The sequence below is a fragment of the Lathamus discolor genome, chromosome 2 (assembly GCF_037157495.1).
Source record: "Lathamus discolor isolate bLatDis1 chromosome 2, bLatDis1.hap1, whole genome shotgun sequence".
Lineage (NCBI taxonomy): Eukaryota > Metazoa > Chordata > Aves > Psittaciformes > Psittacidae > Lathamus > Lathamus discolor.
In genome coordinates, this window is record NC_088885.1 from 55,287,986 (window position 1) to 55,312,100 (window position 24,115).

At 40.4% G+C, this 24,115-nt stretch overlaps 1 protein-coding gene across 1 annotated transcript in view; it reads right to left on the reverse strand.

The window, feature by feature from the left end:
* DLEC1 (DLEC1 cilia and flagella associated protein) overlaps positions 1 to 24,115 on the reverse strand; it is a 41,074-nt gene that overhangs the window by 9,281 nt on the left and 7,678 nt on the right. The window contains exons 11-30 of the mRNA XM_065666887.1: positions 23,131 to 23,223; positions 21,872 to 21,962; positions 20,770 to 20,932; positions 18,800 to 18,992; positions 16,808 to 16,866; positions 16,109 to 16,283; positions 14,336 to 14,429; positions 14,000 to 14,130; positions 13,533 to 13,691; positions 11,613 to 11,752; positions 11,212 to 11,365; positions 9,488 to 9,598; positions 7,791 to 7,921; positions 6,584 to 6,769; positions 6,047 to 6,114; positions 4,675 to 4,826; positions 4,064 to 4,167; positions 3,048 to 3,118; positions 2,006 to 2,223; positions 529 to 663 (exon numbers count right to left, since the gene is read on the reverse strand). Of these exons, the coding sequence (XP_065522959.1) occupies positions 529 to 663; positions 2,006 to 2,223; positions 3,048 to 3,118; positions 4,064 to 4,167; positions 4,675 to 4,826; positions 6,047 to 6,114; positions 6,584 to 6,769; positions 7,791 to 7,921; positions 9,488 to 9,598; positions 11,212 to 11,365; positions 11,613 to 11,752; positions 13,533 to 13,691; positions 14,000 to 14,130; positions 14,336 to 14,429; positions 16,109 to 16,283; positions 16,808 to 16,866; positions 18,800 to 18,992; positions 20,770 to 20,932; positions 21,872 to 21,962; positions 23,131 to 23,223 (2,628 nt within the window). The remainder of the gene's footprint in view (positions 1 to 528; positions 664 to 2,005; positions 2,224 to 3,047; positions 3,119 to 4,063; positions 4,168 to 4,674; positions 4,827 to 6,046; positions 6,115 to 6,583; positions 6,770 to 7,790; positions 7,922 to 9,487; positions 9,599 to 11,211; positions 11,366 to 11,612; positions 11,753 to 13,532; positions 13,692 to 13,999; positions 14,131 to 14,335; positions 14,430 to 16,108; positions 16,284 to 16,807; positions 16,867 to 18,799; positions 18,993 to 20,769; positions 20,933 to 21,871; positions 21,963 to 23,130; positions 23,224 to 24,115) is intronic.

Genomic DNA, 24,115 nt, shown 5'->3' on the forward strand with positions numbered 1-24,115 from the left:
TCAGTGAGATCTTTCCAGTGCTGTCTTTGCTTTATCTTATCCTAAGAAATAGTGACACTGTGGCCTCTATTTGCACAGTTACTTTTGAAGTACTTTGGGTTACAACAGTTTACTCAAAAGAGCTGTCTACAGAGCAGCAGCCTGCTTTCTAGCTCTGCCACATCTACTTAGCAAATCTACCCTGATTAAATGACATCCTTCCAAAGCTTCAGGCTGGATGCCTCTCACCAAATGCCACACATTTCACCAAGGCAACCCAAGTAAGAGGACCAGAGATGCCACTCTAGAGCACCTAGTACAACTGAACACTTAATTCCAGTTATCAGTTAACTGCTCAGATGTAGGTAGGACACTATTTTCTCTGTTGACTTTGAAAACTCTTCTCATAGTCATCTTTAAGACCCCAAAACCTCCTAGCCTGCTGTTTAGTAGCCTATAACTCAAACCACTTCTGCCTCCTCCTCCTCTGTCTCTTCTGTCCTGCAGAAAATATGCTAAATCTAAGCACAATGAAGTGTAAAACCTTACTATCTGTCTTGGAGTAATGGAGTAGGGGCTGTCTGCAGGAACCCCTTCATGAGGTCGTACAAGTAGAGAGACGAGTTTCTGTACTGCGGGTCCTTGGGTGATGATTTCCTTCTCTTTGCTGTCAGAGCCTGAAGACTGCAGGGACACAAGGGTGGGGAATGGTTAAAACTGTTACGCTGCAAAATAGGAATGCGAGTGAACAGGGAACTGCTGCTCTAGTCAGCAAGCATGGCCAGCTTCAGCTTCCTTCTTTCTGGCACAAAAGCTGGACACATGGATGTGTCCTGTTGTCCTGGGTTTAGCAGTAGCAGTAATTCTTCTCCTTCCACTCACTCCCCCCCACCTTTTTTTTTTTTTCTCCCTCTTTCTTTCCTTCCCCTGTGCCCCACGCTGTGCCCCATGCCACTGCCCAGAACACTATCCTGGGCCTTGAGAAACAGATATTGTGGCGACACGGCACTCCAGAGAGAATTGAGTCAGACAATGGGACTCATTTCCGGAATGACCTTATAGACACTTGGGCCAAAGAGCATGGCATTGAGTGGGTATATTACATCCCATACCATGCACCAGTCTCTGGGAAGGAGAATTACTGCTACTGCTAAACCCAGGGCACCTGTACATTAACTTTTTTCATGCATAGGTTTGCTGTCTTGAAACAGCTCCTGAACAACTTGGAAAATGTGCATGCCTGGGTGCTGTTCTACCCAGAGAAGCACTCAGCTGTGTCATCTCTGACCAGTTATACAAACCAGCACTCCAGAGCAATAATGTTCCCTTTTTCCACAAGAAAGGTTAGAGGTGTATTCAAAACAACTATGCCTTTTGAGCTAAAGCAGAGAAAATGAGATTTTACTATGTTTTTTGTAAAGCTTTTTCCTGAGAAATATGCATATCCTGAATGATATCTTCTTGTCATTCCCAGCCCTTCAAGAAGGTAATTTGCCATATTATAATCAAACTTCACATGTAATGTTCTCTTAGAACATGGTAGCATCTGACAGAACCAATCTACTTTTAGCACTAGGGTAAATACCTCCATATTATTACCTGCAATTTGAACTTTGCAGGTTAGATTCTGCTCCCTGACTACCGCACACATGGACACCATAAAGTCCCCATAAGAAAAGCAGATTCAAATGAAGGAGTTTTAGTCCTCCTAACACTTTCACGTAAAAGTGGCATTAGTTTTTCAAAGACAGTATTTTAAGAAGTGTCTCAGCAGCTTCTTTAGTAGCTCTAAGAGAAGCAGAAGCTGAAGAGCTATTTGCTTACAGCTCATTCTGTAAACTGATTGCTGATACCAATGGCCATCTGCTCATGTACTGGTTTTTTGGAGTGTGAGAGGAGCTGCATTTCTTTTAACAATCCAGCTCTTAGTTACAAGTTATATCTCATGTTATTGTTTTCAATCTTTCATGCCAAGAAGCCCATCATGTATCTCAGCAGCAGGATGAAAAACAGACTAACAGCTGACCTCATCGGTGGTTTGCAAAACTGGATAAATGCTTCCACGAGGGATGGCAGACTGATCCAACTTTAACACGATCTCTGACTCCGAAGTGTTACCAGTTGATCCAGTCTCATTTTCATCTGTGTTCTTAAGAGGAAAGGGGTCTTCAAAGAACATTAACAGGTCCACTAATTTGTTATCAGCTTGTTCTTGGTTGTAAACTTCCCAGTCCAGGCGGATGTCTAAATTGAAGAGGAGAAAGGACAATTACTGGTCACTGAGAAGACTCATATCTTAGCTGCTACCAGAGAACCAGAACGTCAAGGAATGAATTTAGGTCTAGCAACCAGATTTGTATTGAAGCATATCTCAAGCTTTCCATTTTTGCTGTACCAGATCACACGTACTGTGCTCTTATTATGGTTTGGCCACTTAGGTCCTAACCTATACTGTTAATAACATTAAATCAATTATGAGCATTTTATTTGCTAAGCAGATGTGTTTGGTGGCATTCAAGGAAAAAGAAGTGATTGACCTTTGCTCTGAAGAGTTTAATATCTCACTCAAGAGACAAAGGCTAAACACAGAAGAGCCAGATGGTGCCACTAAGAAGCAGGTAGCACATCTGATTAACCAGGGTTAGTGCTGCGAGAGATTCACAAAAACAGGGTGGAAAATCCTGAATTCCATTATTTCAAGGAGTGAAACCCCAGGCACATCAGGATTGGATGTGCCATTCCATAGTAACAACACATTGAGTCCATTACGTATGTTCTACTACACTCTAGCTGGAGCTTACCTGCTTTACGGTTACAGAACACAAATTAATATTCTTGGCAGTAATGCCATAATAATAAATACTACTATGGACATAAAAACCTGACAACAGGTATTATTGTTCTGTACTAAGTTAAAAAACAGCTTAGACACTCTTTTATATACTGCTGTTATTTTTACAAAACCCATCTTGATTAGGAAATAAGCAGACCTGTTAATTAACATGCTAATGGGTCCTTCGATGACACCTTCTGGGTGTCAATGGTTGCTGTATGAAAGTCATTCTTACCAAAGGGAGTGGGATTGTTGAGCTGGACCCTCCGAAAGACAGGAGACCCTCCAGAAACATGAGTGCCAAACCTGAGGGGGGAAACCTTGCTGTCAGTACATGCAGAAAATAAGAGTGGATAGCTGAAATCATTGAAGATTTGTTTAACAGTGCAAACATCTGGCTGTATTGGCAGCCTGTTAAGAGTGGCTATCAGGTAAAGCATGGAATATACCGTGAAGTAGAATATTATTTTATTTAATGTCTCTTTTTTCCAGTTTCTTACTTGTCTCAGATGCTTCAAGGTAAATACATGAAATCAGGCCTATGAAACACTCTGGCAGTGGCAACAAATGGCTACATAACAGTTACCCATGTCAGACATTTCTAGGTGCATAAGGGCATTGTTTTTCGGTTGGATTTTTTTTCTGTATGTTGAATATAGCTAAATCCATTTTCTGTACCACAGTACAGAGTTGACATTGCAGATGCTCTTGGCTGCAATATGATACCCAATGGTAATTCCTCTGAAGTCAGCAAGAAGCAGCCATACTGCATGGCAGTTGGCTGAGCGAGAAGTGTCGTGGTTCCCATTAACCAAAACTTACCCCTTACCCAGATACGCAGGTGCAATTTGCTGTACAAGTGGGCTTAAACCTACCTCTGCCCCTATTTAACTTTGGGGCTACATTTCTCGTATCTATATAAAGGGGCAGTGAGAAATGAACTGTGGATGATGATGGTAACCGCCACCATGTACCAGTTTCTGTCTCCACAGAATCAAATGAGGCTGGACTGGGTGAAATTCTACAACTATAAGCCCAGAACAGTGATTGCTGGTAAACCTAAGAAGGCTTGTATGCAGATTCTTTTCTAATTGTGCTGGCAGAGCCAAGTGTATTTGTGTTATAGAAGCAGAAACTGTGCTTTGACAGTGACTTTGCTAACCTCATTATATCACAAAAAAATGGGAACAGGTGTGTGTGTTGGCTATAGCCCAACCATATTTAATTCTTAGACAGTAATTTGCACTATACCTGATTGTGGGTGACTTTGTTTGTGGTCCCGTCAGCTGCAGGAAGATTGGACAGCCTTTCACAGTCATTCGCATAGGAATTAATTTAGGTTGTAAGTCTCCCACCTATTAAAAAAAGAATTGTTGCTATTAGAACCAAGATAAAACTTTAGTTCTGTGGTTAAAAATACATTTTGAAAAATGATTAGATTTTCAAATATTATTTATTGGTTCTTTTGACAGTATCTAGTTCATACACTAATGAAAGCTCTTCTCAGCAGGAGACTGCTTTCCTGTGGCTTTCCCATACAACACAATATATTACATTGGTAGAGCACAGTAGTGCACTGGCCAGCTACCAAACAGATTTTATAAATCAAAACTGCTCCAGTCATTTTAAAGGCACATGAAAACCTCTCAAGAGTTCAACATGTTACCCCAGAACTAAACCACCCTCTGTAAGAGAAAATGCTTGTCCCTTACTGGAGGTATTGGTATAGAAATATATACCCTATTTTTTATACAAGTCCCAACAAGATGAAAGAGTATTTTTAACAGAAAGGAATCTGGAAAATATAATTGGTGTAAAATGTGCCATAGCAATTCGTCACTTAAAACTGAAGCCCCACCTACCTTACAGACAAGATCATCCTGGTACTCTCCCCACATATTGTTGTAAGCTGTTATTTCTATGATTAGCTGCTGGAATGCTTTCAGAGTTCCTGTGGAAGGTTGTATATGGAAAGCTACTCCCTTCCCATGAGACAGCAGCTCTGCAGCAAACTCTGAAGAAGCATAGCAAAGAAGCATTTGATGACTTCCGAGGAAATGAAACAAAGTCTTTGAAAGAATATATAGGACCATATTTCTAGCTGGTATTAATCAGCCTAACCTCACTGGCTTCAAAAAAACCCACCTGGGATCATTGACACAACACGCATTCATACCACTTTACCCAAGCTCCCTTCTGCAGTGGGTCATAATCAGATCTTGAGAGTTAGCTCTCACCCAGATTATTTTATAGAAGGGCTTCCGTTCAGCAGCCTGATCCAGGACTTTTTGGGATATGCAAGGGACTAAATGGTTACACGAAAACACCCTCAATTTGAGAAAAATAAGCTAAAGTTTGTGCTAACTGGTTGTTCTGTTAGCAGCTGCCTGATTACCTCTATGTGCTCTGCAACACAAAGAATGAATTACAAAGAGCAAAGCCCTTCCACATTCTGAGTCACCTAGCCTTATAAATCAATAAGCTTGCATGGAATCTGTCAGAACAGCATTCTTCCAATATTAAGTACTAATTCAACAGCTGAAAAGCTCTGTCTTTGTAACAGATACCAAACACTATGGCAAGGTACCAATATGTCCAAGTTTTATTTTGGATACAGAAGACACAACCACACATTATAGCATTTTTCTCCCAATTCCCCCCTCCCTGGGTCCCATGTGGCTCCAAATATTACTATTTTTCAGTACAATGCATCAGAAATGATAGATGGGTTCTGCTGTACAGAACTGTTCTGTTCTTCCCCACAGCGGGGAAGGTATATGGAAGGGTTTGAGAGAAAAAAGTCTCCTGTGGTGGCATTGGAAGACTGTGTAGGAGAGAAGTAGCCAAATGTTATGCATGTCATCCATACTGTGTGCTGGGAACTATCCTGGGAGTGAACTATAACCAAAGTCACTCATCTTTGTTCCAGTTGGCTGTTTTCAAGAAAAAGAAGAGGCAAGAGAGGAAGAAAGAAAGAGAATGGGAGAGAGAAAGCAGCAATTTGGGGGTGGAGAGAAAAAAAAGCAGCAGGGGGAAGAAAGAAGTTGACCTAATGCTTGTGCAATGTGCACTTTCAAACTCAAGAATGCACTGAGGAACTAAGTCACTTAACAGTGCAGACTTAGCCAGATACTTCCAGAATCAAATAACCTGACTGGCACATTTAATGCTGAATATGTTAGTCAGTTGGCTCTTGCCTTCTGTCCACAAAGGGATTAACAGCTATTACCCTACCTGACCATGCTCTTCTGACTGCATGTACTGAGATGGGTCCTCTTCTTTTCATCAAATAGCTTGAGGAGCTTAAAAAAATTAAAAAAGCCACTTCTGTGAAATGAGAAGGACTCTGCTAAAGTAACAGCTCTACTTGACTCAAATAAGTGGCCGTTATAACCTGAAGGATTGCCTGCAAGGCATTTTTTGACAGTAGCATCCTGAAGAGTGAATCAACTTGAGAGTTGTAAGGCTCTGCTTACAATCTAACACAGCAGAGTCTTGGCCACTGTAAACCATCTTATGTCCTTTGGCAATAAGAGTGTTCACCATTTGCACCAGCTAAATCTTCTGTCCTTGCACTGCAAACTGTCTGTTTCTGCAAGAAATCTCACCGGCAGGTTTCATTACTGCAGTCAGGGTAAGAGCTTAAAAACCCCACCATAACACTGCAGAAAGTGTATCTCATGACAGAGGCAATAGCACCCTATCCCCAGTATCAGATTTAATCCAGACCTAAACTAGTATTGAGTTATTATGCAGAAAAGCAAGACTTACGGGCAGATTCCTTCTTCTGGAGTAAGAGAATAGCCAGTAAAATATTCAGCTTCTAGTTTGAATGGAGCACTGATTCCAGTGTTATTGGTAAGAATTAGCTGACGCTTTACTATGGCTTTGAATGCAACTTCAGATCCAAAGTCCAAAAGAAGATCACACGGACTTTGTGGCATTTGTCTTTCCTCACTGTCAGACAAAATTACATTTATATTAAAGCATAAGTCTTATTTTCTTATGCCACAGGTAATTCTGGTAGTTTGAAAATGTGCAATATGCAACGTGGTTGTGATGAAGCGTGTCTGAGGACCATGCAGCCTATGATTTTTGTCATCAGCATTTACTGCTTTTCATTTTTTCACTTCTATTCATGTAAAGATTTATTTTGGGTAAGATCTTTATCACACGTATAACATATGCCAACGTACCAAATTAAATCCATTTTTGCTTATTTAACAATAGATAAAGATAAGCATATTCCAAAAGACAGTAATGATGCTATATATCAGAAAAATATAATGAAAATCAGTCATATATACCAAGGTAGAGTGAAGTATATTCATCTTTCTTTAACATCATGTCTCATAGTGCAACAACAAAACTTAATGGTACAAAATACAGGGTCTTGGGTATAATTCTGTAATTCTAAATTCACATCTAAGAGTTGAATTTGCAAACTTTTGGCATTACAGAAAATAGCTGTTACTCACAAACATGTGAGAGACTTCAGAGTCCCCACTCTTCAGTTACCAGGGAGAAAGGTAATTTTTCTTGCTCTTTATACACAAAAGCGCAACTTACCAATTTGCAGTGACAAGTGCCAGGAGCACAAGGGAGAACAGACACAAAACATGAACATGAGTTCCCCTAATGTGCAGTTGTGCAGTTGACTTCACACTGATCCATGATTCATGATTTAATGAATTCACAGTTGCTAACTGAATTTGTTTCAGTTAAACAGTGGGGAGCAGTGCTCTTCTCCAGTGTTCTCTTGGGCTTATGAAGATGATAAATTTGGCTAGGGTGTAAACCCAATACCTTTTCTTCACATACGCACCCTCAGTGAATTTTCCCAGCACATTTTACTATCCTTGCTGCCTACAGCAGGAGGAGGAATGACATTTACATAGATAAGTGTTTCCTTTCTTGCCATTGTATTTTTGTTTTAAGAAGTAATTTTTGTTCAGTTTAGGGCAAACCCTTGATTTACCTGGCAACTCCTCTGTCAGAAAGTACTGCGTAGGTGACATGCAGTCCTTTTACTTCTCCAGAAATGCTCAGAAAGAGGGGTTCAATCATATCTTCTATGCTACAGGAAAGGGCAAGGTCTTTCAGCTCACCCTGAAAGGCAAAGAGTCAAGTTTCCTTGCAAGTGAAGCAAATGCCACAGAGGAAAGGCAGCTTTAAGAAACTTATTTAGAAAATGTGTATAAACTTCACTGGATTGAAACCAGAACTATAATAGAATTGGGAAAAGTTTTACTGAATTGTTTTAAGTGCATTTTTCTGCCAGCATCAGTGTTGCTTAGAAAGCAGTAACAAGGTAAGAAAATTTGTGGTTGTTTCTTGGCTTTGCACCCACATCAGTCTATAAGCCTAAAAGTGCTCCATTAGTGATTTTTGACACAATTCCCATATTGCAAGTGTTGAAGATCTAAGCATTAATTGCTTCTGGTTATGCTTAAATAATCTTCCAAACCCAAGGTTTTATTTCTACCTGGGTTTAAAGCACGACTTGTAGAATCAGTTATGTGACCCAATCTCTGGTTAGTTTTTCATTACTATTTTCTTTTCTTTATCAGTGTATGAATCAGTGCATCCTGCATGAAGTTACGGACTGGGATTTAGCTCCACATTCAGATGTCTAAATGCTAACTCCCTAAATGTGAGCCCTTGAGTTCATCTATAAAGATGAACTCCAAACACGAGCTCTAAATCTCCACTGATTTATTCATGGCACTTAGGCATCCAGCTCAGCTTTCTCATAGGTGCCTTATATGGCATTCAGTTCTCCAGCCACATGGCAGAAATGCCCTTTCAGATGTCCAGTGTGTCCTGTTGAGCTTCCAGCTTTCTACGAAGAAGGCTTACATTTACTGGGATTCTATGCTGCATATGCCAGACATGGGTATCTGGGATTTGCTAGGGCATCTCTGATAGTACTGAACACCTACTTTAAAGCTAATAAATGAAACTTCCATCTCCAGTAACTGTAACGGGAACTAATACACCATACCTTTAGAAAGCTCCTTTATTTAGTTGCTTTAATTCAGGCCTATGGCTGAAGTCCTGAAGTTTGTAAACTCTGCAGTCAATGCCCTATTTTGCAGACTCTTAGTCCCATCAGCCCCTTTTAAATTTTCAAATGTCGAAATGCCATAAGCCCAGCTGCATCCAGAAAACCAAATGCATTATAGATAACATCTCAAAAGACAAACAAACCCAAACAGGTTGAATGGAGCTTTGAGCAACCTGGTCTAGTGGAAAGTGTCCTTGCTTAAGGCAGTGGGCTTGGAACTAGATGGACTTTAAGGCCCCTTCCAGCCCAAAACATTCAATGATAATATCTATGCCAGTCTTCTCCATTTCATTTGGAATAATCTAAAGTGAAGATCTGTATGCTCCAAGAAAAAAAATAAGCATTAGGAGTAACTGAATTGGCATTCAAGAAAGCAAGAAAACCAGAACAGTTGAGAAAGAGGCAGGGTAGAAAAACGCATACCATGTGGACTGCTTCAATTCTTGTCTTCACCCATGGTACCTCTAAGCAAAGCAATTTCAGAGATATTGTACAGAAGAATTAACATTACGTTTTGTATATAGAAATCCTTCCTTTTGCTAGATGGAGCCAAGATGAGAATGCCAGTATTGCCGTTTTGATAAAATAGCATCAGTTTTTAAACTTACCAGGATGTTAGCTGACAGCTCTATGCAGAATTCTTTTTCTTCATTTGGGCCTAAGGTGCCCCTGGCTGGGGAGACAGTGGCAGAGCAGAAAGCTGCCTGACTTCCAACGAGCTGCCAAACAGAAAGTATAGACATTCAGCTGACTGATTTTGTCTTCAGATCAAAGAGGACTGTAAGACTGAGATATTTTCAGGTTTAGTACACTTTCAGGTAGCAACATAGATAGTTTACTGAGGCTTGCTTTACAATTCCCCTATGGTTAATAAAATCCTTATGTCTACATTCATTCCAAATGACTTCAGCTGCCCAAATGAGGCATCTGGGCTGGAAGCAGAGTCTCTGCTCTTCCTCTCAGTCACAAGCCTTTCCAGGGTGAAGTCAATATGCCTGGTATCGGAGCAGGATCCTAGAGGTGCCCCATCTCTCTCAACTGACTGAAGAGGTGACCTACAAAGACAGTCCTGGTGACTGAGTGACTTAACTGCACATGGCACGAAGCCAGGAGTTACTTGATTGCTCACACATTAACATCAGACACCATGTAAAATGCTGTGGCTATTCCTCCTAGGCTCCATCTGTTCCAAAGGTTTTCCTATAGATCGTATATCATCCACATGCTCTGTTAGGACCCCTTAGGCACCTGAGGACATCCTGGATGGTGCTGAATGCTTTTATGTAGGCAACTGAGCTAAACCTTGGATATCAGAGTAGATCTGAATGACCAAGGCACTGACAGTAAGATTCAGCTTACAAAGTCAATTAACTGTATGTGTAGTGGGTGTCAAGGCTACCATTGTAGCCAACGTACACCCCATTAGTATGTGCTAAAGAGCATTCTGCAGACCAAAGTAGGTGTCCATTTCACCAAATACTTCTCTGAACTCCATTGACTACATAGATGAGATAGGATTCAGTTGCCTAAACACAGGCACAGAGGGTAGCCAAGCAATACATGCACAGCTGGCTAATGTGACAGGACTCACAAGAGAACACATTTCTTGAGTGAGACCTGGAGGTCAGGGATAACACTCTGCAGCACTCAAAATGGCACTAGACACACTTGTTCTGGTGACCAACTTCCTGCTGAGATTTCCATTGACTGAGAATAGAGTTCAGATCACATCTTACATAGAATCATAGAATAAGTTAGGGTTGGAAAGGACCTTAAGATCATCTAGTTCCAACCCCCCTGCCATGGGCAGGGACACCTCACACTAAACCATGTCGGGGGGATGGGACTAGATGATCTTAAGGTCCTTTCCAACCCTAACTATTCTATGATTCTACGTCACCCAAGGCTCTGTCCAACCTGGCATACTGATACTAAATTTTGGGGTCCTAATCTGAAAGCTGAATCCTACCCAGAATGTGAAACTTAAACACAATTTAAAAGTACCATTGTTTCTTTGCTCTACTAAATTAAATGCAAGCCCTAAACTGCCATGGTACTTCGTTTAATACTCTGGCAGCTTACATCCTATTTCCCCTCACATTTCTGCCCACTCATTCTCCCAGGGATGATCCCCAGATAGTAAGAGAATATTGACATCAATCTTTCATCAAGGCTGGTCTCAAACTGAAATTTTGCTCATAAGCAAGTAAGCAGCAATCACTATTCAAAAGATAGATCAGAAAAGCTTTTAAGAGTAGTCATTATTTGTATTTTGATAGAAATTGCAATTTCTACCCCTGCTGTATGCTTCATCCATTAGAAGAGCATTTACCTTTCCCCATAAGTATTTTGCTGGTACCAGTCGCTGGTTAGAAAGTTTGCTGGTTGCTTTGGCAGGAACTCCAGTATAAATTTCGGTGAATATTAGGTGACTAGATACCAGGCATGCTTGGGGGGCCTGAACTTCAACAAAAACAGGAAGGTGACTGGAAATAAACACACAGATGGTCTATTGTTATTGCTAATGAGATGTGCTAGACATGCAACAGAATGCTGGAACGAATGATCATTACATTTATTTAGCAATATTAGCGATTGGATAGTTCATTGATACACAAGCCCACTCTGAGTTTCTGCTACGTACTTTTTGTTTTAAGAGGTAAAACTACCTAAAGTATAACACATGTGAATCTCAAAAAGAAAACAAAGCAGAGCAACACTTTCCCCCTTTACCTTCCTTCTCCGTTTTCTACCTCTAGATCTAGTACGGTGTGGAGACGCTGGCACCGCAATGATGTGAACTGGACTGACACAGTGCATATACCCAAAGGAGGTATTTCTCCAGCAGATGGTTGAATGGTAAAGGGAGATACCTAGGAGAGGAGAGAGAAAACAGAAAAGTCTTTGATGTCTGCATAGCAAGTATAAAATGCTGAAGCCACACAATCTGATTAGGACTTGCATGTGTTTAGCTCTTCCTCAGACATATCCTTTCTCTCTGCCCCTGGAGTCCCATCTGGGTTGATTTCAGCAAGCACACTGCCAACCTTGTGAAAACCTGGCTAGACAGGGAGGCAAGACTTTGCTTCTATGGGGACAGCTAATAAAAAAGCAATGACCTAAGAGAAGGGTAGTCAGAGCTAAGGGCGTAAGAGTGATGCCTGTGCATGGTGTGAGGGGGAATGTGAAAGAGAAGCAGTCAGCAGCAGTCTCCTCTCAAGCGGAGAGGCTGAGCAGCAGCTATGCAAGGTGCCACAGGTTGGGAAGATTCTTGGACAGAAGGTCAAGGAAAGAAGGCAGTAGGAGTGGAAACAGAAGGAGCACCAGTGTGGGGTGGAGGCTAAAGAGGTTCAGGAAAGCAAAGAGGAAGCTCTTAAGCAGGAGGAATGGAGCACTTGATCTATGAGTTCCACTGGGACACTGATGGGCTTTGGGATGCTAAATTCAAGAGATAAAAGTCTAAAATCTCTCTGGGGTTCAGGAAATTGTTTGGAATGACAGGGACAAAAGGAGTAACCGTGAGAAGTAAGGGCTTGAGAACTGTGGGGACAGGGTCTCCTCCAGAACACACCTATACCTAATCAAGCAGTTCTGATTTTAATTGTTCTGGAGAAAAAGGGATAGACACACACACATACACACATTTTGCAAGGCTGCCACAACCACCATTCACAAATCTTTAATTTTTGCCATCAGCTTTCACCCAAAGTTGGGGAGCTATCTACATGAGACATAGAAAAGCAAACAAAGCTCAAGAAGTCATGGGGATACAGTACAACTCCTTGCACATTTCCAGCTCCTGATGGCTGATAGAAGTTCCTGCTTAACAAGCTCCTCTCTCCATTGCAAAATGAACCAAAAATCTAGAACATCTGAACAGGATCTAGACCAATTTTGCCATGAAACAAGTTAATTCATTTCCTTCCATGGGCATGTCCACAGGCAGAATTTTGCCTTTCATTATAACAAAAAGCCCTTACCTAGAGTCTGAATTTCCCCACGCCCCTTTAAGGCATAACATCAAGGAGGAACCCAGCTACAGAGCTCACTTTTTCGTGTGCACCACAAATAATCAAAAATACCCTCACTCAATACTTTGCCATAAGTATTACCTTCAAGATGCTCAAGTTATTTCATACAGTGGAATGAGCTCTTAAGTCAACGACTGGAATGGACTGCATTTGACACATCACAGTCTAGGTAATACTAAACAATAGTTATAGTATTCATTGTGGTAAGAAGTTATTTGGAGACACACCTGCATATTTCAAAGCTATTGTTTAAAGCCAAAAGGCCCAATTCACTAGGTGCTGAGATTCTTGTCCGAGATGTAGCTGTGCAGGAGAAGTGTTTAGCAGCCTCAGTTCTGATAAAGTCTTACCCTTTTCTTTATACCAGTAGCAGCTGAAATCACTGTCATAAAGAAAACATTCCATGTCTCTTTGGATCAGGGGATTTGTAATAAATGGAAATAGAGAAATTTTCAAAGAAACATTTAATCTCAAAAGAGCTTATGCATTTATGGAACTGTGCACATCCAGTTTCATAAGAAGTCACAGAAACTATAAATTTTGATATCTGAAATGAATAACTCCTAAGTATAAGGAAGAAATACCTAAAGAAGGAGCACAGCCAGCTATAGTAGTAACTTACCTTTTCATTCCTTTCAGCTAAACAAACCTTGCTTTCTTGCATACTCCATTGTGCTGGCAGCTGACATAGGTTTTGAATCTTAAAGGTTTGTAACACACTCTCACCCTGCTTAATCAAACCTAACTGGAGTGATGGAACATCAATATGAAGATGTGGACCCTAGGACACAAGGAAACAGACGTCGGAACGGACACTTCTGCCAAAACTGCCGAATTAAGAAGGATATGTTCTTAAAGATTAACATTCAGTTTCACAGGGAACAGCAGAAAGCAAATGCATCGCATGCAATGCAGAAAAGTTCTTATTGTCATGGAAGTATCAACACTGCCTTAATAGTTACCAGACAGCAAAAATACCTCCTGTTTGTAAATGCTCGAGATTTGTCATGCTTTCAAGAGGCAAAAAGCTGTATATAGACAATGGCCAGGCCCCATAGCTAGTTATCCTGCAACACTGAACTTGCGTACCTTAAAAGCAGCCTCAACATGCAGCACAACAGGCTCTGTACAGGATTCAATTTTACACTGCAGATTATAGCTGATGGACCCAGGTTTGCTTCCAGTAATTAGCAGTTCAAATTTACAGCATTTATTCACATCTAGAAAAGAAAAGTTCAGGGTCCTGGCTCACCATTTTGCACAGAAAAAGAAACAACATGCTGCAAACCTGTTCTTGAAGCTCCTGGAATCAAATTAAGTCTCCCGCTGGATCCAGCTGCACTATAGTGCTCTGCGATTCTTCCACTCATACCAATGTAAGTATTTCTGTCACTAATTGTTGCTTGCAAGTCTCAGAAACTTTACCTATGATGCCAGTACAAGGTTCAACTTCCATGATGTCACTGGACACAATTTTCTCCCATGTGTACTTGATCAATGACTTGCTGTTATTCCACATCTAAAACAAAGTCAATGAGACAATTAATGTACTGTAAGCTGCAAACAAGGTATTGCAAGCCTCACATCACACGCTTTACAAACTCTAGCCATATGCTCATCACCACTAAACAATACAACCTAATAATACACCTTGAATCTAGCTACAAAAACGGCACATAGTAGGAGTGGAAAGGCACAGAACTTCACCTAACCTCTGATTTGAACAGTACTAACCCAGTGCCTTGCCATGTTATTTTCATGATAATGCTGTATCCCCCCTTTTCTTTCTCCTTTGATGTAAAACAATGACAAGGAGAAGTGGGATTCACCTGACTGGATTTCAGCTGTCTGCAAAATAGACGCAAGAGCTACACTTGGCCTCATGTCCTAGGATTCTTTTTACTGAAAATAAAGCCAACTAGTGAGTGCTGGGAGCAATTCCTTCAACCTATTTTAACCTATAGGATGAGATCAATCACCGCCTGGATGCTGCTAATGAGATCTCTGGGGACTAAGGTGGCTCAGACATGGAGACCTATCCCAAAAGCGCTATGTGTAGTGAGATGATACAGCACTATATTTAGCACAGTGGCTATCTTCACACAGGTGAAGGTGTTTTCTGAAATCTGAAGAAAATCCATTCTTTCCAAGAACATTTTCATATTTGAAGCCTTTTAAACTTTTAACCCATTTTTCAAAAGTGTAGCAGAACTTCTGAACTTAAACTTTACATCTTTCTTCTAAGAGCAGCCTTTTGTTTTGCTGAAGGATCTGTTTGTGAGGGAGCTGTAAGCTCTCAATATCTTCGGTTTGCTGTTCAGAGCTATTCAGACATTATTTCTTAATTACAGCAAGTAACATTGTCCTCTGAAGCACAATTATCTCTAAGCACAGTTTAAATTTTTCTAAGACTAAAAAGCCAATTGGAAACTGTGAGGAATCTCATTATATTATCAGTAAATGACTTAATTACCTATACCACACATGTGGCTACACTGGATAAATGGAAAGTATGAAATGGGTGTCTTCAGTTGAAAAAGAAATTCTTGGAAGAGAAAGGATAAAACTAAATTCCAGTTAGAAGTATCTTTTAGAAAAAATGGGAAGACCATTAGGTGGGAAATGTCTTCCTGCCTGGCTCCAGCTAACAGGCCTGTTTTTCACAAACAAGTTCAAGATCAAAAGGATCCTGATATAGTGAAGAGGACACTGAGCAAGTGGGAAACTGCAGCAGCAATCTGTCCCATAATAGGACAAGTGGAATAAGGCCTAGTAAGCTGCAGTTTTTGTGCCTTTTGTAGCTCTTCAGTGCTTGCGATAGTTCTTTGCATGAACAGTGCCTTTGTTATGAGGTAATTTAATCATCCATTGGCTATTCCACCCAACTGAAACACTTATACACTACAGGAGTGACAAAGTGATAAGCAACAGGTTAGTGACCCAGAAAAAACATTTAGAAGGGTAAAACTCTGTGGTATCACACTTGAGAGATGAAGAAAGAAGAAAGGCTGCTGCCTGGAGTTTAGAGCTAAGGAGGCTTGCTAAGGGATTTCAGTACAGACCTTCCTGGAGTCATGGCTTCTCTTAAAAATACTTAAGAAACTAAAATAACATGGATTGTCTGATCTCTTCTAATAACACCTATGACAGCTAGTGACACAAAGCACACGATAACAATGAAGTCAAAAGCAAACAAACCTTAAATGTTTTCCTGATCTTTACACCAATAAAGTTTTCCCCAGGGATGATAATGGCATATGGTTCCAGAAGAAGATTAAATGCTTCTGTTAGTCCTTTAACTTCTATTCCCAGTGCTATTACATCCTTTGTTTTGCATTCTGGGATATTTTGAGGCATCTCATCTTTTACTAAACTGTAGGAGGAAATATGGTAGAATTATTGAGCATCTTAAAATGGTGTTCAAACTGGATTCCCTCTTTTAATTGTCAGATCAAAACTAAAATCATCAAAAGTTTCTCAAGTTTAAACTGCCCAGTCTGCAGGTAGCTCAGGCTGGGACAATTGAAAACTGGAAAAAATACAGTCGTTCAACATACCCTAGTTGTCCCAGTCTGTTCATGAATATAAGTATATAAGTCACAGACAGCTATGAAAAACAGTAATAACAGGAAAACCTGCTGGAAATCTCAGCAGAAAGCCTGGAATATGAACAGAGAAAATTACTTTTTCCAGGAGAGGTGCAGCCCTAACTAGGGCTAAGGCCCGTGTTCAGACATGAGATCACATAGATGCTTTGTGCCACAATTAGTTGTGCAGATAAACCCCCTTGTCATTATGAGTCCATCATCAGAGATGAAGAATCTTTGTAAGTTAATGTAATAGCATAGCTAAAATGTGGCTAAACATTTTATTAGGGAATACTGTTTCTCAGCTTACCAAGGTGATTCTGGGATGTCCACCAGTACCATCTGAATTACACTGTGATAACTCTTCAGCTACACAGATGAAGGAGGAGAGGATTTTAATGTGAAGTAATCAGTTATATTGAGGATTAAAAGAAGACCAGAGAATAATCAGAGAATCATAGAATCACAGAATAGTTTGGGTTGTAAGGGAACTTAAAGCTCATCTAGTTCCAACCCCACTGCCATGGGCAGGGACACCTTCCACTATACCAGGTTGCTCCAAGCCCTGTCCAACCTGGCCTTGAACACTGCCAGGGACGGAGCAGCCACAGCTTCTCTGGGCAACCTGTGCCAGGGCCTCACCACCCTCACAGGGAAGAGCTTCTTTATAATACCTAATATAAATCTTCCCTTTTTCAGTCTGAAGCCCTTCTCCCTTGTCCCGTCACTGCAGACCTGTGTAAAAAGTCCCTCTCCAGATTTCTTGCAGGGCTCCCTAGGCACTGGAAGCCGCTTTAAGGTCTCCCCGGAGCCTTCTCCAGGCTGAACAAGCCCAGTTCTCTCAGTCTACCTCCATAGCGGAGGCGCTCCAGCCACCTGATCATCTTTGTGAAGTCCTCTGTACTCACTCCAACATGTCTGTGTCCTTCTTCTGTTGTGGGCCCCAGAGCTAGGAGGTCTCACAAAAGAAGATGAGAGGGAGATAATCACCTCCTTCAATCTATTGTTCATGCTTCTTGTGATGCAGCCCAGGACACAGTCGGTTTCTGGGCTCCAAGCACACACTGCTGGCTCATGCTGAGCTTCTCATCAACCAAGATGCAAAAGCAGTTTACATTTAAAGGATGAATGCTCATCATTGGAGTACTAAGCTCTCATAAACAGTATTTAGACTCCAAAGTTACTAAAACATGTTTGACTCCAAAATATTCAGCCAGATTCTGATCTCATGGTGTATGTATGGTTCCAAGAAAAATACTAATTTTTGACATGCCTGTTATTATTTCCCTAGTATATTGCATACTATACACAAGCATCTGCAAAGGCTCCCCATATTAAGCTCAGTACTGCTGTAGGAACTCGAATTTTCTTCTACTCTTCCATCATGGGAAAAGAAGATGCCTTCTATATTCTAATGGGGGGGGGGGAAAGGAAACAGAAACAGGCCTTAAATCTGAAGGGCTCTGCAATAGACTTATTTGTTTGTAGAGAGATTAATTGAAGTGCCTATGTTAATTCAATATATTTTTCTATGAACTTATTAAAGCATTTAAAATACCCAATTAGTTTCTCTTCCATACTTATCTGAGGTATTCCTATGCCTGTCAATCACCACAGTATGGGATATTCCTATTCTTGGGCTTACTTTGGATCAAGTTTCTTTAAATACAGTGAGCTCATGTTCTTTATTTACACAGACAGGAGAGCAGAAACTAGGACTACAGTCACTGGTGCAGCTGCATTCAAACATGGTTGCACCCCTTTACGCAGACCTGCAAGCTATCATTTCTCTGCCAAAGGCTACTACTATCCTCATAATTTACCACACAGCTGTTCATAGGACCCATTTCAACCCCCAAAAGCTACAGCTGGCAATAGTTTGGATAATCAGTTTGCTAACCAAACTTACTTACACTGCAGGAGGTAGAGGACACATCCCCAGTGCAGCTCATTCAGCAGAAGGAGAAGGGTCAGGAGATTGTGGAGGAGCTGGTGGTGTGGTGAGGGTGGCAACTTCACCAGACAACACAGCTGCAGCTATGAGCATGTGGCCATAGTTCCAGTGTAAAACTAATTGTGTCAAGTCAGTACCAAAAATGACCAAATGAGATCAGAAACTGTCTCACATTTTGCAGTCAAAACATGTTTTCCTTTAGTGACTTTCTACATTTTGAACATTGTTTATCAGAGCATAGTACCAGCTAATTAAATTTCATTTAGAAAGCTGCACAGCAAGGATTTTATGACTTGCATAAAAATACACAGCTGGAGTTTGTAGATAAGAAGGAATCACAAGCCATACCTCCTGTGGAGTGAAAGTGAGGATAAACTCATGGTCTGTACAGGGAAGCAAAACTCCCTCCTCAGGATCTAGGAAGAAGGCCGACTCTGTGTCTTGGTTGCATTTGACCTTTGTGAAGTCTGTAGTTTCTTCTGGTACTAATTGTTTCAGGTTGGGCTTTATCATCTGCCAGTAGAAAGGAAGTTCTAGTTGGCTGCAGAGAGATCAATTAAAACCAAAAAAGCTATTATTAAAAAAACCTGATATTTGAGTAAAATATTGGGAGAAAAATATCAGGTCCTTTTTCCATGCAGGGAATTCCTCTCTTTAAAAATTACAGGGATTAAACTTACCAGTCTTTATGAGCTACAAAGCTGATGAGGCAGCATAGAGTCAGAACATGCTAGTATATGGAAGTAAATTATGTAAACATTTAAGATATGTTAACACTTTCTTGCCTTATTTAACCTGCCACGTAATGCAACTTTCAGGAAGCGCCACTGTTCTTTCAGGAATCTGAGAGCAGCAGAATCATTCCTGCTGATACAAGTATGTTTGCATTGGATCACTGCTGATGATCTATATAACATTCTGAATTTAATCCAAGTGCAAGATATGGTCTTTAAGACGTTAACACAGTGGCTCCAGCTAATGTCATAGCAATGGCTCTGCAGTACTCTCTGTAATCCAGGAAAGGTTGCTCAAGTAGGTTGGTTCAGCAGAAGTGTATTCCATGGAATGTCTTCATGGGTTTTAAAAACTTGCTCATGCTAACCTCAGAAACTTTGCCTTACTAAGGGGAGAAAGGATTCTGGAATTTGAAGGTGAGTATCAATAACAAAACTGAACACATATGATTTCTTGTATCACTTTCTATAGCAGTAGAAAGTTTTCTTTTTTCTGCTTCTATGGAGTTCAGTCTCAGCCTGCCCATCTTTGTTCATACAGATGGTGACACCAGACATGCAGGGACTGCTGTCATGATTAGAGCACAGAGAAAATGTGGAAATTGGCATAGTCACATCCTTCACCAATTTACAGCATCCAGTTCACCGAATCACACTTTCTTTACCCAAACAGCATTCTGTTCTGGCATTATGCATGTGTGTTTTCCAGGCCACAAAAAAAACCTTCCAGAAATTTAAGTAGCAATTTACATTAATATATGTAAAACCAGCACTGACCTCCCCTCACTGTTTTGATAGTCTGCAGCCTCTAACTGCTCTAATCATGCACATTAGTGTACTTCCATTATTGTCCAGCTGATTTGGATCAAATCGGGATGCCACTGTGTTCAGTGCAATGTAATTGTATATAGAGACATAATCCTTGATTTCAAATAGAGTTTGTATTTAAATCCATTAGGACTCAATAGCAGGAATAATGTGTAAATTTTAATGTGACCTAGTTACATTGGACTCCCGTTTTAATCAGTGGAGATCCAGTGGAGTCCAAAATACACTATTATCTTGTTCTATGGGAGATGTCTACACTCAGAATTGGATTCTTAGAAGCATCCATTTCCCTGCACTATGAAAAGAAAAGAGTATAGAGTGCTTAGCTCAGTTACCCAAGTATACATTGTACACATGACAAGTTAGATAAATCTCACCTGGATGATCCTGTTAAATATTTCCTACAACCATCTATATTTATAAACCTTTTGGAGTTGCAGATTCATTTATATGGAAGCAAATATGTTGACCTTGGCAGTGTATGAACTAAATGGTATTGCTAATGGTTGCCATAACATGTGATCTCTGTATTTGTTTCTGCTTTTACAAACATATCCTTATGCCTTAATTGCTAAACAATGGAGCAAAAGGAAGCAAGGCTACTGTACAACAGCTATCAAGTGCATGAAGGTTTCTCCAGCTTGAGAGAGTATGGTATCAGGAATGAGATCCTGGCCAGTATTTTTAGACTGTAGAGCATTATACTGTTGACTGTTTAGACTGCAGAGCATTAATCTATTAGCAGTAGCTACGTACGTAGAGTTTCTTATAACCAATTTCTTCTCCTTGGTGGTATGCGGGTTTTGGGGGTCAAATCGTATGAGATGCTGTGCTGTTGCATCAGAAGCTTCATCAGCTTTGGGTTTACTTTCTCCACCTGTGACAAATAAAAGCTCCAGAGCTATCAGCTGTCCGACCCCTTGAAGAAATAAGTAGGTATTAGTGTTTAACCTGTGGCTATTAACATTGTTCATGTTACTCATTAATGGTCATTGCTGGCATTTGCTATTATTGATAGTATCTCATGTTCCCTCAAATTTTAGAACCCCAGGGTGTTAATCATACAATGTTTTCCTGGTGTTCTCTGTTTATCAACATATATCAGTAGAGATCTCCTCTTCACACATTTAACAGATTTGGATTTCAGGGCCACAACCTCAGCTCACTTACATCAGCACCCTTTCACTGAAGTAAGCAAGGTGTTTGTAATGGTTGATAATGTTCTGAGGTGTCCCAGATGTTCTGATCAGCATATTAAGATAAAATTAAGCAGCAAATGCACTACTTAAAAATTTAGAAAATACCTGTAAGACTGATTAAATAGATGACAAGTCAAGCGTAATATTTTAGCACTTGCAGTTACATTACAGGACAAGCACTAAAATTTACAAGAATTTCAACTGGTTTGATTGGCTAATCCAAAGACTGCCTCTCTTTCTCCTGAATACCCTAATCCAAGATGTGCCCCAATTTTACTTCACACCCAAATGTACTTCTACCCTGTTAAAGCTGATGCTTTATAGTTTGATGTTACTGGTACAAAGTCTAAGAAATTAATTGCACCTGACAACATGTTTTCTTTTCTGTTACTTTGTGACATTTTACATTTGGATTTTTGGCTACAGTAGGTAGCTAAAGAGCTCAGTGCTTTCTGAATACAGTGTACTTCATGTACTAGAATGATGCAGTGATAATAATAACAGAGAAGTTCAGCATGTAACACTGTCCTGGAACAAAGTGTTTGGTTAATCCGATGACACAAAATATTACCATCACTTCAAGCTATCAACCACCACTCACATTAACTGAATAAATATGATGTTAGAAATGTAACCTCTGAAAGGTGTTAGAAACAAACCTGTGACTGTAACATCACTGTCCTGGCAATTGTCACAAACAATAGTGTATGTCTGCTGCGAGACTTCTGGAAAAGAAGGAAAAAACATTACCTGAAAGAGAAAAGTAAAATAGCAATGACTGTTACTGATTTCTCTCCAGAAAGTAATAAACTTAAATTCATAAATACTCACTAAAAGACAGTTCTAATGATTAGTTATTAAATCTTACATTTGCAAGAAATAGACAATGTCACAGTCCCTTAACACAAACCAGAAAGAAAGAGGTGTTTTCTCTATCATTAAACTTACATGCACATGCTTGGATGGTCGCCAGAGGCTGCCTTTGTAGTCCCTGAAGATGTGGGCAGTCTCCTGCCTTAGTTGTATGAATTACACTCTCAAAATTGGATCTGCCCTCAAACACTTACTAATACCACTGTTGCCTTTCAAGCTACAACAGTGTGAGCAGGATAACTGCTGTATACCCTCCTTAAGTTCCAACTCAACAAGAATGGTTCAGGGGCCAAAACTCTTAGCTGATTCTTCTGCCATCCATTACCACCTGCAAACCTAACCCACCCTAATCTGTCTCCTCTTTCTCTCCCACCTGGCCCTGTTAAAGCAATGCACATGGGAAGACAGAGAGGAGGAGAAACATTTCTCCTTTATGAACCTGCCTGACCCATTGCTCTCACCAACAGCCAGGGGAAACTAGTAAGAGGAAGGGCTGAAGGCTAGCCATACTCTCCATATCATTCTTTTCCCCAGTGATCAGTAATAAAATGTGACCCACATCAGACAAAACAGTAGTGGCAACCATTAATGCATACTTACTGCAGGATCTTTTTAAGGAAAGAGCACATCATAAGGAAATGATTTGTATCTGTTACACTAAAGATTTTTTTTTTTTCTCCTCTCCTTAACTGTCCTTTTTTTCCAAGAAAGCTCAGAAAGGAAAGCGTTCTTGAAATTGATGCCCCAGCAGGAATGAAATAAGCACTCCTGTGTTCTCAGATTCCTGTTTTCTCTGACAGGATTCTTAGTGTGGGGAAAATCTGACTGGTCTCTGGGTGGCTAAGCAAGATTTGGAAGTTCCATGAAAGACTCTCCAGTAAGACTCACAACTGCAATTCTTTCAGCATAATAGCACAAAAATATTTAAGCTTTTTTGCTCACACAAACCCAAATTCACAAATTCCAGCCAAGATCTTCTAAAATGATCTTGTTTGCTTTTCTATTTGTTAAAGTACAAATAATTTCTATAGCAGTTGGTACTAACCTCTACTGTTGTATTCTGCCCTGGGGCTAGCTCAAGCACAGGAGGATGGATCCCAAAAGGAGCTTGTATCACAAAACCATCAGTGGCAATAGCCTAAGTTGTTTAAAAAAGAAATATATATATACAAAAAAAGACAAAAGAAAAAAAAAGAAAGATTAAAAACTTAGATTGTGTTTGTTGTTTTTAAAATACAAGATTACCTAAACCAGGCAGAATACTACTTCACTGTTTTACCTCTTACCATATTTTTTTTTCACATCTCTCAAAAGTATGTGGCCTATGTATATGGCTTGATTAGAAAAAATCCTCTATGTTTTGTAATTACCTTGGTAAAAGCATGAGGGAATGTCTGTCTCCAAAGACAAATGGTAGTGTCAGAAGCCCTAATATTCATATCCACAGAAGAACAGCTCTGCCTGAGCACAGGGGCTTTGTCTGCTTCTCCAGGCTTATGACTCACTTTGAGTTGGAACTATAAAGCGTTTCAGGGGGGACATCCTGGCACATCAGCTGTCACTTTAGCCTTTTCTCCAGCACATAAAATGCCAGCCTGCCAGCTACATCTTATCTTTTTTATCATAGGATCATAGAATAGTTAGGGTTGGAAAGAACCTTAAGATCGTCTAGTTCCAACCCCCCTGCCATGGGCAGGGACACCTCACATTAAACCATGTCATGCAAGGCTCTGTCCAGCCTGGCCTTGAACACCTCCTAGGATGGAACATTCACAGCTTCCCTCGGCAACCCATTCCAGTGTCTCACCATCCTTACAGTAAAGAACTTCTTCCTTATATCCAATTGAAACTTCTCCTGTTTAAGTTCTAACCCATTACCCCTTGTCCTATCACTACATTCCCTAATGAACAGTCCCTCCTCAGCATCCTTGTAGGCCCCCTTCAGATACTGGAAGGCTGCTATGAGGTCTCCACGCAGCCTTCTCTTCTCCAGGCTGAACAGCCCCAACTTTCTCAGCCTATCTTCATAC